Source organism: Camelina sativa, chromosome 6, assembly GCF_000633955.1.
Source record: "Camelina sativa cultivar DH55 chromosome 6, Cs, whole genome shotgun sequence".
In the NCBI taxonomy this organism is placed as follows: Eukaryota; Viridiplantae; Streptophyta; class Magnoliopsida; order Brassicales; family Brassicaceae; genus Camelina; species Camelina sativa.
The window spans coordinates 11,970,228-11,985,960 of NC_025690.1; the positions used below are offsets into that span (position 1 = coordinate 11,970,228).

The 15,733-nt window shown below is 39.4% G+C and overlaps 6 protein-coding genes across 8 annotated transcripts in view; 3 read left to right on the plus strand and 3 right to left on the minus strand.

Moving 5' to 3' along the window:
* LOC104790993 (transcription factor bHLH79) overlaps positions 1 to 2,949 on the minus strand; it is a 6,607-nt gene extending 3,658 nt beyond the window's left edge. Inside the window, exons 1-6 of one of the 3 annotated variants that reach the window (XR_768851.2) lie at positions 2,615 to 2,949; positions 2,157 to 2,348; positions 1,880 to 1,945; positions 1,653 to 1,721; positions 1,484 to 1,561; positions 964 to 1,154 (exon numbers count right to left, since the gene is read on the minus strand). Coding sequence is in view for 2 of the 3 variants with exons in the window: in XM_010516792.2 (XP_010515094.1) it covers positions 1,178 to 1,561; positions 1,653 to 1,721; positions 1,880 to 1,945; positions 2,157 to 2,348; positions 2,615 to 2,860 (957 nt within the window). In the remaining variant the exon portion in view is untranslated. The other 2 variants (XM_010516793.2, XM_010516792.2) reach the window with 2 other exon arrangements.
* Positions 3,076 to 5,247, plus strand: LOC104790994 (putative pentatricopeptide repeat-containing protein At3g47840). Its single transcript, XM_010516795.2, has one exon. It carries the CDS (start codon positions 3,135 to 3,137, stop codon positions 5,223 to 5,225), a length of 2,091 nt encoding a protein of 696 aa, XP_010515097.1. The 5' UTR covers positions 3,076 to 3,134; the 3' UTR covers positions 5,226 to 5,247.
* Positions 5,244 to 7,190, minus strand: LOC104790996. Its single transcript, XM_010516798.2, has 4 exons — positions 6,664 to 7,190; positions 6,081 to 6,197; positions 5,711 to 5,977; positions 5,244 to 5,552 (listed from the first exon to the last, which is right to left on the minus strand). The coding sequence occupies exons 1-4, from the start codon at positions 7,171 to 7,173 to the stop codon at positions 5,385 to 5,387; spliced, it is 1,062 nt and encodes a 353-aa protein (XP_010515100.1). The 5' UTR covers positions 7,174 to 7,190; the 3' UTR covers positions 5,244 to 5,384.
* Positions 7,486 to 10,493, plus strand: LOC104790995 (hydroxyproline O-galactosyltransferase GALT6-like). Its single transcript, XM_010516796.2, has 7 exons — positions 7,486 to 8,553; positions 8,642 to 8,880; positions 8,981 to 9,271; positions 9,381 to 9,509; positions 9,597 to 9,770; positions 9,879 to 9,986; positions 10,076 to 10,493. The coding sequence occupies exons 1-7, from the start codon at positions 7,653 to 7,655 to the stop codon at positions 10,286 to 10,288; spliced, it is 2,055 nt and encodes a 684-aa protein (XP_010515098.1). The 5' UTR covers positions 7,486 to 7,652; the 3' UTR covers positions 10,289 to 10,493.
* Positions 10,546 to 13,594, minus strand: LOC104790997 (protein enabled homolog). Its single transcript, XM_010516799.2, has 9 exons — positions 13,404 to 13,594; positions 13,021 to 13,114; positions 12,840 to 12,925; positions 12,650 to 12,705; positions 12,484 to 12,547; positions 12,322 to 12,403; positions 11,851 to 12,221; positions 11,138 to 11,626; positions 10,546 to 11,041 (listed from the first exon to the last, which is right to left on the minus strand). Exons 1-9 carry the CDS (start codon positions 13,497 to 13,499, stop codon positions 10,808 to 10,810), a joined length of 1,572 nt encoding a protein of 523 aa, XP_010515101.1. The 5' UTR covers positions 13,500 to 13,594; the 3' UTR covers positions 10,546 to 10,807.
* LOC104698947 (fatty acyl-CoA reductase 6, chloroplastic-like) lies at positions 13,781 to 15,367 on the plus strand. Its single transcript, XM_010414317.2, is given in 7 exon segments — positions 13,781 to 14,087; positions 14,180 to 14,283; positions 14,369 to 14,509; positions 14,511 to 14,572; positions 14,673 to 14,773; positions 14,859 to 15,029; positions 15,132 to 15,367. Coding segments are annotated over 7 exon segments (936 nt in total). The 3' UTR covers positions 15,182 to 15,367.

Below are 15,733 nucleotides of genomic sequence, written 5' to 3' on the forward strand. Positions count from 1 at the left end.
TAAATCACTAGTTTAATATCGCTGAATTTCATTAGATTTTTTTACAAAATCTATAATTAAATAACATATGATTTGTAAATTTTACATAAATTATGTGAAATTCTAAAATCAATACAGTATGTTTTTGGCCTAGAGAGAAAATTGAGAAATTGGTATTTTAGAATTTGATAACCAGTAGAGAAAGTCTTAGCAAAATATATTTAGTGTATTAATTAAGCTTTGTATGTACACATTTTGAAAGAAATCATAATATTCCCCAAATCTGGTCTCTCCATCATCCTACTAAAATTTTGGATAAATTATAACAATCCAATCACTTCAAGTGAATCTTGAGCTCAAATTTGATGAAGAATGTTAAAGTTGTTGTTGATCCGATATAACTCATTATTTACGTGGACGAAATTATTTGAGAGGTGTAAACTTTTTTTTTCTTTTTTGACGAAGAGGTTTACTGTAAACTAAACAAGGTAAAAATAAGATAACCAAACTAAAACGCAGCCGTTTGGGCCTTTAAAAGTTAAAACTATTAATTACTACGTCGATTCATCAGGTAATGACTTTTACAAATCCTTTAGTTGGTGTATTTTTAAGGACTAACTCTCGAGCATTAAATTAAATCTTTACTTCTGAGTTCTGATGATAACAGTCACGCTTCGTCTCTATTTCCTAGTCGTGAATGTTGGTTTAAGCTTGAGAAGAACTTAAAGAAGGAAAAGGCAGAGCATTCCTAATCAAGTTATGATTAGTGAATGGATAAGGATCAAACTCTATTTGGTGTTTTCCTAGTAGAACTAGGACTGTTTTGTTATATATATGTATGTCGAGCTATGACATTAACATATAGAGATTAAGAGTTTGAGAGAGAACAATTGTGAGAGAGCTTTAGTTTTGAGAGATTTTCTAGAGCTAATAATAAGAGAGTTATTCTTATTTGATCTTTTGTTCTTTACACAAACCTGCAACCTGCATTTTTCTATAGTACAATCTGCTAATTTCTACACATAAGACACAACCCTTAAGAAGATCAATCACGCAGTTCGTTCGAAGTTTTCATCAATTCTCATATGGAGCCAGTCCGGTTGAGACCCTAGGGCTTTGTCAGCTTCTTGTTGATCGAACAATGTTCGACGAACCTCAATCGGCAGAGTATTAAGCTGTAAAATACAACACCAATAACTCATGCAAAAGTCAGTGGCTCTTTTTGATCCCAAAGATCAAGCAAGTTTGTAGGCTGACTTTTGTTATGAAGATCAGTTAATTCTATCCAACCAATAGCCACAGATGAACAAACAACGAAATCATACGTTTGTAAGAGAACCAAACTACTATATGGACCACGGAACTGTATTGACAACAGAGTATAAAGATTGATATTTGCCAGCAAATTTAGTATTGGTGGTGAAACCTTATGATCAACAATTACTAAGTACTGTAATTTTAGTAGCATCGTAAGAATTTCCAAAGAAAGGAGTTTGAGGCTTACATCTCCAGAAGCGAACATTCCTACTTCCGGACCACTGCTCACATCTGAATTAACGACTTCTAACTTCATCGATAGAAACTGCATCCAAATTCGTTATTATAGCCTAACAATAATAATAGGTGCAGCATTTAGAAGAAAGATATAAAGTACACAGAAATGACTACCATACCTCAACTTGCCGTTGCAACGACTGAATATAATTGATAATCTCATCAAGCACAAGAGCTTTGCCTATGATCTGAATCATAGAAGCATTCTCATAAATATTTCCGAAGGTGTTAAAGCATAAAGTAACAGTGGCTTCAATTGTAAAACAGCAGGTGCAATGAATATGAAGCAAGTGCATTTTCATGTACAGGACAGGAGCAAGACAAAAGGATTATTATTAGTAGGTACCTTATTACATCCTGGAATCAAATCCTGAAGAAACTTCATCCTCTCACTGATCTTTTCTCTTCTAGCCTGTGGAATAAAACCGTGCTGTAGATAAACAGTATACAGATAAAACGTTGAACATAACACTGCTATGAGTAACAAAAGGAAAAAAAAAACTGTAATAAACCCCTGTCAAAAGACTCAAACCTAACATTTTGTTACCAAACAATGAAGGTGTTGTTCTATCATGAAAGCCGTAATCTTTGTTGTCATATAAAGGTTAAATTTAGGAACATACTCGCTCTGCTAGACTGTGCCGGTCAGTAGCTTGTCCTCGTCTTGCTCTCACGTGAATATAATCCTTTGCCGGACTCTTTTCTTCTGTTTCTTTGCCTCCACCACCAGAACTTGTTTCATCTTCAGGTCTCAAACCATCCTCAGTTTCTCCTTCAGATCCACAAACTTTCATTTTCTTCTTCCTTGATTCTTTCTGCTCAAATTTACACACATACACAACCATTGAGTTCAAAATCATCACTTGTACTAACATAATAAACTAATTACTCATAGTCACAGCAACAACCATTAAGATGAGCATATGGAATCAACTAGTCATATTTATATAAAGATCAATTCCAGAGAATTACGTCTAATTAAAGTTATCTACTTTACCATCAACTAATCCTAGATCCCAAGCTAACACTGTGAAATTGAGAACCAGCTTAAGCCAAGTGATGAAATGTAAACAAAGCTCACCAATCGAGTAACGCTGGTCAAAGGTCGTCTCTTTCTTCCTCCTCCGGTTAGGTCCGTCACCGTAGACTCCTCAGCCGCCGATATGTAACTGTTACCGGAATACCCGAATAATTCGCTTCGACAAGTGAAGTCTTGGCCCAAATTAAGCGGTAATTGGATACCATAGTTCACTGAGAATGGCCAAATCTCAGAGAAGGATGACTCGTTCACTACCGGAGGATCCATTACGAGCTCCGGATCCGACATCGGAGTAGAACCTTGGGAATACGGAGAACGGGAGAAGCTTAGCGTTACCGTTTGGGTTTTTGGATAAATCAATCAGTCACTGTATCCAAAAATCACTTTATCCAAAAAAAATCTCAAAGAGGACATTGTAACCGGACACCGTGCCGTTTTTAGCATCCAAGACTCTCTCTCTGTAAAGGACGACGTGCCGTTTTACGTTAAATTTGACTGGACTCTTCTTCTGTCAACTGATCAATGTTTTGTTTTCTACAGGTGAATAAAAAAAACTAAAGACATGATTTTGAGTGTGAGAAACGGCGGCACGATCCAACGGTTTTGTACAGCTTCGATTTCATTACTGGAGGAACCGGTGTTGGAGAACCGTATCTCGAATCACCTTCGAAGTCTCGTCAACGCCGGGAATTTACGAGATGCTCGCCAAGTGTTTGATAAAATGCCACACAGAGATGTTGTGTCATGGACAGCCATCATTAAGGGATACGTGACTGCTAACGACTCTGACGAAGCACTGCTTTTGTTCTCCTCTATGCGTCGTGTTGTTGATCCTGCTGTCGTCTCACCTGATACCTCTGTGCTAAGTGTTGCACTCAAGGCTTGTGGTCAAAGTTCCAACATTGTGTATGGAGAATCTTTACATGCTTACGCGGTGAAGACTTGGCTTCTCAGCTCTGTATTCGTGGGAAGTTCTTTGGTTGAGATGTACAAGAGAATTGGGAAGATGGACAAGAGTTGCAGAGTTTTTAGTGAGATGCCTTTTAGAAACGCTGTTACGTGGACAACAGTCATAACGGGTTTGGTTCTCGCTGGTCGTTACAAGGAAGGGCTTATGTACTTTTCGAATATGATGAGACTGAATGAACCATCTGATACTTTTACATTTGCTAGTGCCTTGAAGGCTTGTGCTGGTTTACGTCAAGTTAAATATGGTAAGGAGATTCATACTCATGTGGTAGTGAGAGGCTTTGATGATACTCTCTGTGTGGCTAACTCGCTCGCTACCATGTATACTAAATGTGGGGAAATGCAGGACGGACTTTGTTTGTTTGGAAATATCAGTGACAAGGATGTCTTTTCGTGGACAAGCCTTATCGTAGCTTACAATCAAATGGGGCAAGAAGAAAAAGCTGTGGATACGTTTATAAATATGAGAAATTCTCGAGTACCTCCTAATGAACAAACTTTTGCGTCGATTTTTTCTGCGTGTGCGAGTCTTTCTAGACTTGTGTGGGGCGAGCAGCTCCACTGTAATGTATTCTCACTAGGTCTAGGTGATTCTTTGTCAGTGAGTAACTCGATGATGAAGATGTATTCAACATGTGGGAAGTTAGATTCTGCTTCTGTTTTGTTTCAAGGAATGAGATGCAGGGACATTATTTCGTGGAGCACGATTATTGGAGGATACTCTCAAGCCGGTTTTGGAGAAGAATCTTTTAAGTATTTCTCATGGATGAGACAAGCGGGGACAAAACCAACGGATTTTGCTCTTGCTAGTTTGTTGAGTGTTTCAGGAAACATGACAGTTCTTGAGGGAGGCAGACAAGTTCACGTTCTTGCTCTTTATCTTGGTCTAGAACAGAACCCCACGGTTCGTAGTAGTCTGATTAATATGTACTCGAAGTGCGGAAGTATCAAAGAAGCTTCAAAAATATTCGAAGAAACAGATAGAGATGATATTGTTTCCTTGACAGCTATGATCAATGGATATGCAGAACATGGAAAGAGCAAAGAAGCTATTGATCTGTTTGAGAAGAGTCTAAAGGTTGGTTTTAGACCTGACTCTGTAACTTTCATCAGCGTTCTCACCGCCTGCACTCATTCGGGACAGCTTGACCTTGGTTTTGACTATTTCAACTTGATGCAAGAGAAGTATAATATGAGACCAGCCAAGGAACATTATGGTTGTATGGTTGATCTGTTATGTAGAGCAGGAAGGCTAAGTGATGCAGAGAAGATGATCAATGACATGCCATGGAAGAAGGACGATGTAGTCTGGACCACACTTCTCATTGCGTGTAGGGCCAAAGGAGACACTGAACGTGGGAGAAGGGCGGCCGAGAGGATTCTAGAGCTGGATCCTACTTCTGCAACTGCACTTGTAACACTAGCCAATATATATTCAGGCACAGGGAACTTGGAAGAAGCTGCAAAGGTAAGGAGAGATATGAAATCTAAAGGCGTGATCAAAGAGCCGGGATGGTCATCAATTAAGATTCAGGATCGCGATTCAGCGTTTGTATCTGGCGATCGGCTCCATCCTCAAAATGAAGATATATACAATATCTTGGAATTAGTAGTATATGGTGCAGATGCTCATAGGTTTGATTGTGCGATAAAAAGAGCTTTTGGGATTTGTTCATATACGTGAAAAAAAAAACAATGACCCTTCGAGAAACGGTGATTCTTCCTTATTATATTAGTTTGCACTTTGCAGTAATACTAATAAGATATGGATGAGTCTGATTTATACATCAATCAATATGAACACGTTACAGCTACGAAAAACAAAAAGGCATAGGAGAAGCTGCTAATTCCATGGACTCTGAAGCCGTGATTCTCTGAAAACAGAAGTGCCACCAGAACCAGCTGGTGAAGGAGATGAAGCAATGTAGTTTGTTCCAGATGCAGAGACAGTGACTGCAGCACCATGTTGAGAGGGAGCCACTCGTGGGCTCCATCGAGAAGTATGTGGAACCTGGGAAACAGTAACAATAACCAATCATCATATCTATGTGAATCCAAAACAAGAGATTGAGCAAGAAGAAAATAGAGCCCAGGTTTTATTTTGGATCCAATGATTCTAAGTAGTTTGTTTATATTGTTGTATAAGATGAAGGAGAATTGAAAATTTACCATATTGTGCTGTGAAAAGGCTGCTGCTCTTCTGAGAGGAGATTCTGATGACGAAGAAGCACCACAAAGACGTTGCACAGTACGAGTTTGAGCATTATTATGATTTGCTGCATCATCGGTTTCTCCACCTTCCATTTGAGCACCAGCATTACCTCCCGAGTCATTAGAGACATCCACATGGAGTGGAAGAGCAGGACGAGTCGCTGCTGTTGTTCCTTGCTGTTGCATGTAGCTGCGTCTTTTCAATTCTTCCTCAGCATTTAATATCTGCGTGTATCCGTTAATTAATTTCACATCTATTATTACATCCATATTGATATATAGAGCTGAAACTTTATATAGAGAGAAGAGCAGAGACACTGGGACTGACCTGCTTAAGCACTTGTACTAGATTGTGTTTCTTTGCATTCAACACTTGTAATCTGTCCTCCAGTTCTTTCCTTTTAATCTCTATTTCGGTTGGTACTTTTTCGATTGTTTCAATTGCCTGTTTCGCAAAGAGAGAATACAGTCACGAACGCAAAACATTAAAGCTATAGACTTTTTGATTGATGGCATCTACAACACAGGAAAACAAAACAACTTCACATATAACAACAAAGACCCATATTGGTAAGTCTGTTGCGGCTAATTGTTTCATCTATAAGACTTGTTACGTGACAACAACATCCATCAATGCAACTTTAACTACTTGAAGACACACGTCAAAGCTTGTAACAATGGCGGCTTCGCTTCAACAGTGGCTATTCTACTACAATTCAACAAATCCGCAACTAATATTGATAAATTCACCTAAACTGATATAGTTTTCCCAATATTCCTATCTACTTCACCTAGCTCACCACAAATCTCTCAATGAACATGATATTTTCAGCTTCAAATCAGCTAATTTCTACTCAAAAATCCCATAGTAGGATCAATAAAAAGTTGAAATCAAAGGAACCTAAACATACCTCAACCTTCTCGTTGGCCGCATCCTCCTGTGGGACATTATCAGCTTCCTTCGATTCCGTCACTCCTCCGGGAAGATCTCCACCGTCTGGTCTAGTTCCTTCAAAACCTCTGTCGTTCTCATCTTCCCTAACCTGATTCCCACAAACCTCCTCTCTCTTCACCTCAACTAGCTTCTGCTTCCCAGAAGAACCGTTCTCTCCAGATGGAAGAAGAATCGGATCCTCCTGATCGGTAACCAATTCAGTCTTGACGGCAAGGTTCGCGTTAGGGTTGGAATCGACGGGGAGACGAGAAAGGGCTCGTTTACGGCGATGAAGGAGAGATTTGAAATCCTTTCTAGAGAGATTATGGTCCGGCATCCTCCACTCGCGTTTCACGTCGGGAACCTTGTGGAGGTTGCCTCTGTACATTGATATCGCCACCATCGTCTTCTTCGGGGCTTCCGTTCGTCGGATTCGCCGTTTCGTTCTGTTTCCATGGTCATATGACGATGGGGTTTCGACTTGCATGACGTTTTGCTCTGGGAGGTGAGAAACGTGCGTCGTTTTTTTTTAAAAGTAAACTCTATTAATAAACCACAAACTACGAAATTAGGCCGCTGAAAGCCCAAAAATAAGCCCATAACTATTCAATAAACAAAAGAAAGCCTAGAGCCTAGAGCCTAGAGCCCAGAGGAGATGTAAACACTATTTTTCCTCAATTATTAAATAAATAAAAACATTTTATGGCTACGGTTTTTAAAATAATGCCGTTGAGAAAGAGAAATCCAACAATCTTTAAATTTTGAAAAAATATTTTTAAAAAAGTTTATGTAAATGTCAGCATCAGTCCGTAGTAGTAGTAATGAAGAAGGCATATATTTTCAAGTTCTGAATAAACAAACTTGTTCATCATCATCTCTTCAAATCAGTTCACTGTGAAATTGATTTGAATCCGTTCTTGATTTTTGATTTATGTGGATAATTCGAGAAAAAAAAAAAAGTAAGCAATGAGGAACTCGAAGCTATCAAAACCGAACAAGACTGAAAATTTCGTAATGTTCGTTTCTTTCAGCAAGAAGAGATGGGTTCAGATACTAATGGTGGTTGGTCTACTACTGTACATACTTCTAGTCACCACGCTCGAAATCCCCGTCGTCTACAGAAACGGGTTCAATACTTTATCACAGGATCGGTTGACCCGACCCGAGAAGCTCCTTAGCGAGTGGGATTTGCAAGAGAGGCCAGCTCCGGGTCGTCCCTTCAGGAGCTTAATCTACCGAGAAACGGAATCGGAAGCGCCTGCTCGAGCTCTGGTTAGCTCAGAACTGAGAAGAACGGTACGGATTATATCCGGGTTGAATTATGACCCGGAAAGATTCGACCCGAGTAGTAAAAATGAGTCCTTTGAGCTCCATGAATCGGCCAAGGTAGCTTGGGAAGTTGGTGGGAAGCTATGGGAAGAGCTTGAATCTGGGAAAACCTTGAAAGCTTTCAAGGAGGAGGAGGAGAAGAAGAAACATGGCTCGAGTTCTTGCCCGCTCTCTGTTTCGTTATCCGGGTCGGATCTTTTGGCTCGTGGGAACCTCATTGAGCTTCCTTGTGGGTTAGCTTTGGGATCACACATCACGTTGGTGGCGAAGCCACGCTATGCTCACTCAGAGATGGACCCGAAGATAACAATGTTGAAGGAAGAAGATGAAGCTGTGAAGGTTTCACAGTTTATGTTGGAGCTGCAGGGGTTGAAGGCAGTAGAAGGGGAAGATCCACCTCGGATTCTTCACTTTAATCCAAGGCTTAAAGGTGATTGGAGTGGTAAGCCTGTGATTGAGCAGAACACTTGTTACAGGATGCAGTGGAGCTCGGCTCAAAGATGTGAAGGTTGGAGATCTAGTGATGATGAAGAAACAGGTGAGTTCAATGTACTGTCTTACTTGATTAGTAGTTAGAGTTGCTTGAGTTGCAGACAAAGGTTCATAGAGTGATCTTTGTTTCACAGTTGATGGTCAGGTTAAGTGTGAGAAATGGGTTGGAGAAAATGGTATATCTTCTAAAGAAGAGCATAACAAGGCAACATGGTGGCTTAGTCGGTTTATACGTCGGAGTAAGAAAGTAACTGTAGAATGGCCATTTCCATTCACTGAGGAGAAGCTCTTCGTGCTTACACTAACTGCTGGATTGGAGGGTTATCACGTTAGTGTTGATGGGAGGCATGTCACATCCTTTCCTTTTCGAACTGTAAGTGATGCTTCAGAACACTCTTTGAATTGCTTTTTTGAGCAGTAATATAAGATCAGAAAATGATATTTATTTGTGTGTGCTTTTTGGCTATATGAAGGGTTTTACACTTGAAGATGCTACTGGTCTAACTGTTACTGGGGATATAGATGTTGACTCTGTTTTTGCTGGCTCTCTCCCAACCTCGCACCCTAGTTTTGCTCCTCAGAGGTATCTTGAGCTCTCAAGCAACTGGCAGGCCCCATCAATACATGATGAAGAAGTTGAATTATTCATTGGTGTTCTTTCTGCGGGTAACCATTTTGCTGAGCGGATGGCCGTCAGGAAGTCTTGGATGCAGCATAAACTCATCAAATCTTCCAAAGTAGTTGCTCGGTTCTTTGTGGCATTGGTAAGTTTAGCGTAGTGGCTAGTCGTTTAATTCTTCTTGATAAGGGTTGGAATCAGTAACTTTTCCAAACAAATTGATGCTGAGGCCTGAGTGTTTGGTATAAACGTAGCACTCGAGGAAGTCAGTCAATGTGGAGCTAAAGAAGGAAGCTGAATTATTTGGGGACATAGTTATAGTACCTTACATGGACAGCTATGACCTGGTCGTTCTGAAAACTGTTGCAATCTGCGAGTATGGGGTGAGGTTTTTATTCTAAGAATCAACAAATCAACAAATCAACAAATTTGGTGTCATTTTTTCAGTGATTCAACATTTTGGTTTGTAGGCTTATCAGTTGGCGACCAAATACGTTATGAAGTGTGACGATGACACATTTGTCCGCATAGATGCGGTTCTCAGGGAAGCGAAGAAAACACCTACGGATAGAAGCTTGTACGTTGGCAACATCAATTATTATCACAAGCCTCTTCGACAAGGGAAATGGGCTGTTTCATATGAGGTAATATTTAAAGAACAAGAAAAATGATAAATCCGGTATTTTGCTTCTTTGTTCCAGAGATGTAAAAAAACTCAAACTCTTACTCAATTTATTCAACGAGTTCTACAGGAATGGCCTGAGGAAGATTATCCACCTTATGCCAATGGTCCTGGCTACATACTGTCAAGAGATATCTCCCGCTTCATCGTAAAGGAGTTTGAGCAACACAAACTAAGGGTAACCAATCATCTTTGCTTTAAAAAGAGTATTAGAGACAATTAATAACTATGTGATGTGCAATATACATCATTTTCATTCTGGTTTAGTTATTCAAAATGGAAGACGTGAGCATGGGAATGTGGGTGGAACAATTCAACAACAGCGTGAAGTCTGTGGATTATGTGCACAGCTTTAAATTCTGCCAGTTTGGTTGCATAGAGAATTACTTAACAGCGCATTACCAATCGCCTAGACAGATGATCTGTTTGTGGGACAAATTGGTCTTGACGGGTAAACCTCATTGCTGCAACTTGAGATGACACAACATTGCGTTGTTTTGTTATGTTTATATCGCTTGGTCGTGAGAAAAAGAATTATATTTCCAATGAGAACAGCTTTTGTTGCATGAAAATAAGCGCCTTTGCTGTTTTTGTGTAGTCAATGAATCCTTGTAAACAATAAAAAAATCATTCATTCACATTCATTTTTTCCCCTTTATCAAATAATGCTATTTTGATTCTGATACTTTAACCAAATTCGAACTGAAGGTCCGTTTCTATGGTCACCCAACCCAAAATATTCTCAAAGTGTTTTAGCTTTTACTTGAAAACATCTTTTAAGAGGCACTCTTCAGAGTTGCTGTATATATCAGGAGAGGCAAACTCTTGAGAGTTGGTGAATGAATACAAAAGGTGAAGAAGATAAACAATCTTTACTTCTCCTGTGGAATCTACAATCATTGAGGTCGTCTAGTTTCATTTTTTACTACTGAAATGTTTTAATAATATGATCCATAAAGAAATTGCTTCATCTCCTTATGCAGTCTCATAGCTTCTATTCTAGCCATCAAGTGCTCCTAGAGCTTTCATATCCTCCAAGAAAGCAGAATAAGAGGCGTCGATGCTCTGTGGCTTTGACGGTGCTGATGTGTTGGTGGCCGACGCTGGCTTCACCAGGGCAGCATAAGTTGTAATAGTCCTTGGTGTAAATCCCAGGGTGCTCGCTCTCAGAGTGTTTGGCTTTGGTTTGGTTGTAGCTGCTGACTCTCTTTTGACCCGAACTGATGCAAGGACCTGAATATCAGAAAACAAATCAGAATCCAAATGAATGTACAGATAAACGGGCCATATTTTATGCACTATTAATTATTGTAAATCATGTCCACTCACCATGGATGTAAGCTCAGGTGTATGCTGAGCAAGTGGTCTCTTGACAACCGTAGGAGCAGCAGCTTTTACATAAGATGGTTTTTGTGGCACATATGGCCTACTCATTGCATGTCCATCTTGAACATTAGGTGGCGGTCCTCGAGGAAGTGGCGGTCTCATCATAGGAGGTGGTCGAGCATAAGGCAGCCTTGGGACTCCTTGATGACCCAACATTCCATGAGGAGCGGGTCCAGGAGGGGGACACATATCTGGAGGCAGCGGTGGAAAGTGTAATATCCCTGGATGCAGAAGATCAGGCTGTAAATTAGAGAGTAAAGCTGGTTGGTGCTGTTGAGGTAAGAGTGGTGGTGTAACCATTGTTGAGAAGTTAGCATCTTGAAGATTGCTACTAGTAGTATCAGAATTTAATGGACCACCATCAGATCCATTGCTTACAGGTTTCTGGGGAAGCCCAGGCGGAGGAGGAGGGATAAAAGTCACAGTAGAGACCTGCACGATGGGAACACAAAATAAATCTCGCTTTAATCTTTCTCTGATATGTAACTTTCATTAGACATTTTTTGATTATTGGCAACCTAATGCATAATTTTAATAATCCACAAACTTGCTTTGTCCAAACTTATAAAAAAAAATTTTCCTCAAAGTTTATGAAAGCTATCAGTCACACATTAGGATTGGTATATACTCTAGAATGAGTAACAGTGCAAAATTACCTTATGGTCGCTGAAGGTTTGATCTGATGAGGGAAGGACATTACTATCAGTTTCACTTCCAGTAAGTCCAGGTGGAGGTAGTTGGGAAGATTGAGGCAGGGGAGGAGGTGGCGGAAGAGGAGGACGAACCGAAACCCGCTCATTTGGTGGGGGACCAGGCGGCGGTGGTGGAAAAGCAAGTCCTGTAGTTGGAACAGGAGGGTTTGGAGGCAACGGAGGTGGAGGTGGAAGAGGCAAAGTAGAGCCTGGGCTACTGCCATCTATTACGAGAGGTGGAGGCGGGGGAGCAGTCACTTCGGCATCTTCTGACTCTGTATTTGAAGACGATGCAGCACGGATAGAGGAAACACCATCTAAGGGGATTCCAGGTCCTGCGACATCAACAAATCTTTTTAAGAGAAAGAAGGTAGGAAACAATACAATTTTTTTTGTATGGGTAAAGAGAAGCATTTAACAAAAGAAAAGGAGTACCTATTGAGGATTTATACATGGGTGGCTTTCCAGGGGGAGGGGCACCAGTCGGGTTCAATGTAGGATGATAATAAACAGAATCCTGTCATCATACAATAGTAAGGTAAGGGAAATCTAAAAGCAGGAAAGAGAAACAAAGACGAAGAGAAGCTAAGTAAGTACTTGTGGTGTTAGGTTCCTTGATCTTGCATCCTCCTCGCCAGTTCTTCGTTGTTGGGGTAGGTGGCTATATAGAAACAAAAGAAACAAGATAATAAATCATAGGAAGCCAAGGGCATCTCATATTAAACTGTCAATATTGATAGAACTAAAGAATCCAACAACTCACCTGAACATAACAGAGGTTGTAGGCTTCCCCTGCTCCTTCATTTTCTCCTCATGTTCCTGGAAAAAGAAAAAGAAAAAAAAAAAAAACACAAGAGAAAGAAGGATAAGACGACATTAAATTCCAAAAATTTACTCCTCATAATAAGAAACCAAAAGGAATTGAGGCTTAGATCAACCAATGAAAATAATACCTTCCTCTTCTTCACAACCATCTGCAATGTATCTTCAAGTTGTCTCTTTTTATGTTTCCTTGCTTTGTCCAAAGCACCTTCAGCCTCTACACCATAATCAATTAGAACCTCCGTGTCAGTGGCTTATAAGCTGATTGACATTGCAAATTAAAACTATAGGATAATGATGATGATGACATACTTGACATATCGAGTTTCCTGATCTGTTCCTTGATTTGTTCAGGATCTTTCTTCAAAATTCCCACCTCTCTTACTTTATCTCTCACTAACTTGTTCTGCGTTAGCAAAAACAAAAGTATAATTAACCCACAGAGCTAGGCAATAAACACATTATTTCACAAATTTATAAGCCATAGAATGAAAAAATTAATCTCTTTGTTCAAAAACACTAACTATGACAACTTTATACTGCGCACGTCTTTCAAAATTTCATGTTATAAACAAGAGCTCCAGAAGCTCACAACAACCCAAAACTAAAACCATTCAGCAATTCGATTTTACAAATAAGCATCCCTAATAGAATTGTTCAAAAACAAAAAAATAAATAAATAAACCCTAACTTACACGGAACAGTTCTTTCTGTCGTTGCTCTTTGCGGAAGACATCGGTAGGGTTCATCGCCTTCCCTCCTTTCGTCTTCTTCTTCATCTTCATCTTCATCTTCGCTTTTTCTTTCCCCAATTCCAATTCCAATTCCAATCCCAAAAAGAATTTGTAACTTTTACTTCCCTTGATCGCACAATTGATGAACTTCGGATTCCTCCCTATATATGTGCTTTTTAAGTGTTTTAATGACAGATACAAATGGGCTATAATTTAATGAAAAACGCCCATACTTGGCCCATTAAGTCATTTGGACTAAGCACGTGCGGAATAACAACACTGTAAGCCTATTTTCATAGGAGAAGTAAAACTGCCGGCGGCGGATGAGAGATGCGGAGATGCTACGCCGCCGCCGATCTGCAACTCTCGTTTCCAGTAATCTCCTCGCCACGAGCAACGCCGTCAAATTGAATGGTGTCAGCTTCTTCTCCTATTTTACCGGCAAACCTAACTGCTACTTGGCTCGTTGTTGGTCGCAGACTACTAGTACCCCTAGAGTCCAAACTTCGTGTTGTTATCGTCAGACGTCTTTGAAAGCTGCGACGTCGTCAATGAAACCTAAGGCAGAATCAGGTCCTAACAGTGACGGAATTGGAATCGTCCGTTTCTTAAGAGGAAAAAGCTATCTCGTTACTGGTGCAACAGGTTTCTTGCCAAAGGTAAGTAAAAACTCTAAATTAGAGTCATCTTCTTATCCAACTAAACTTACTTTTAGGGTTATAAATTGTTTGTTGCAGTGTTGATTGAGAAATTGTTGAGGGAAAGTCCTGAGATTGGGAAGATCTTCTTTCTGATGTGTTCCAAGGATCGAGAATCAGCAAACAAGAGACTCTACGATGAGGTTTGTTTTAAACGTTTTCATTCCCAACCATTTTAATTTTGGTTCCTTATCACATTTTTGTACCCTTTTTTCATTTTTCAAACAGATCATAAGCTCGGATCTGTTCAAGCTTCTGAAGCAGATGCACGGGAGCTCTTATGAAGCCTTCAGGAATAGCAAGTTAATTTCAGTAATTGGAGACATTGGAGAAGACAATCTAGGGATCGAACCTTAAATAGCAGACATGATTGATTAGTGGGGAGATTGATGTCATTATCAGTTGTGGTGGTCGTACAACATTCGACGACAGGTGTTTCCTCTGTTTCTTCTTGCTCGATTATTCACTGCTTGCAAATTAACCGTAGAAATTAATTAATAACTTTGCTTTTAATTCAAACAAACGGAAACAGATACGACTCTGCCCTAAATGTCAATGCTCTTGGACCCGATAGGCTCTTAAGCTTCGGAAAAGAATGCAAAAATTTGAAACTTTTCCTCCATTTTTCAACTGGTATGAGTTTTTAAAATTGTTTTGGCTGAGTATAAGAGGTTTTTGTAGAGAACTTTGAGAAACTTTTTTTTTTGGGGATATGTAGCTTACGTGACTGGCAAGAAAGAGGGGACAGTACTAGAAACTCCTCACTGTATCGGAGAAAACATAACTTCTGACTTGAACATCGAATCAGAGCTAAAACTAGCTTCCAAAGATGTAAAAAAGTTCCATGGCTGCGAAGAAAACAAGAAACTGAAAGAACTCGGCTTGAAAGGTGACAATACACGTGAAATTTTTACTTTCCGCAACACCTACTATGCTTTTATCTTATGTACCAAAATCTGAAATAATATGTCTGTTATGTTATGAGAAACAGAGCTCAACACTATGGGTGGGAAAACAGTTACACATTCACAAAAGCCATAGGGGAGACTATAATTAACAGCAATCGAGGAGATTTGCCTGTGGTGATCATAAGGCCTAGTATTATCGAAAGCTCTTACAAGGAGCCTTCCACTGGCTGGATCCAAGGATTAAGGTTTAAAAATTGTTTTTTTACAAGGAACTATAATAGATTAGCTTGTGTTTTTTTAACTGAAAATTAACACTTGGCTTTTAATAATAATAATAATAATTAAAAAAAAAAAAAAAAAAAAAAAAAAAAAAACAAATATGTTAATTGTTTCTAACGTCTTTGATATGGTTAATTGACTGTTGACTATAAATGCCTTTAGGAAACATTATAAGAAGATAAACCTTTGTACATTATAAGATCTACCACACTTCACCAAGCTGTGGCACTTATGGCTTCATTAAAGGTAATGATGTTATTATATAACGGGGTTTCTATAGATTAATAATACTATTGAAATAATATTCTCAAGGAATATGTTATTGGGTCATCCACTCATGCCATTTAATTTCTTATGATATTTAATAGAATATCAATTAAAAAAAAAGTAAAGTGACATGGAACAA

What these genes read in the sequence shown, in the direction of transcription:
- LOC104790994 (XM_010516795.2), top strand. Translation starts at nt 3,135, where the DNA reads ATGATTTTGAGTGTGAGAAACGGCGGCACGATCCAACGGTTTTGTACA.
- LOC104790997 (XM_010516799.2), bottom strand. Translation starts at nt 13,499, where the DNA reads ATGAAGATGAAGATGAAGAAGAAGACGAAAGGAGGGAAGGCGATGAAC. An exon ending in GACAGAAAGAACTGTTCCGT is followed by an intron (nt 13,115 to 13,403) that starts GTAAGTTAGGGT and finishes TTGCTAACGCAG; the next exon opens with AACAAGTTAGTGAGAGATAA. An exon ending in ACAACCTCTGTTATGTTCAG is followed by an intron (nt 12,548 to 12,649) that starts GTGAGTTGTTGG and finishes GTTTCTATATAG; the next exon opens with CCACCTACCCCAACAACGAA.
- LOC104790996 (XM_010516798.2), bottom strand. Translation starts at nt 7,173, where the DNA reads ATGCAAGTCGAAACCCCATCGTCATATGACCATGGAAACAGAACGAAA. An exon ending in CGGCCAACGAGAAGGTTGAG is followed by an intron (nt 6,198 to 6,663) that starts GTATGTTTAGGT and finishes TTTGCGAAACAG; the next exon opens with GCAATTGAAACAATCGAAAA. An exon ending in CCTTTTCACAGCACAATATG is followed by an intron (nt 5,553 to 5,710) that starts GTAAATTTTCAA and finishes ACTGTTTCCCAG; the next exon opens with GTTCCACATACTTCTCGATG.
- LOC104790995 (XM_010516796.2), top strand. Translation starts at nt 7,653, where the DNA reads ATGAGGAACTCGAAGCTATCAAAACCGAACAAGACTGAAAATTTCGTA. An exon ending in TTGCAATCTGCGAGTATGGG is followed by an intron (nt 9,510 to 9,596) that starts GTGAGGTTTTTA and finishes TTTGGTTTGTAG; the next exon opens with GCTTATCAGTTGGCGACCAA. An exon ending in AATGGGCTGTTTCATATGAG is followed by an intron (nt 9,771 to 9,878) that starts GTAATATTTAAA and finishes CGAGTTCTACAG; the next exon opens with GAATGGCCTGAGGAAGATTA.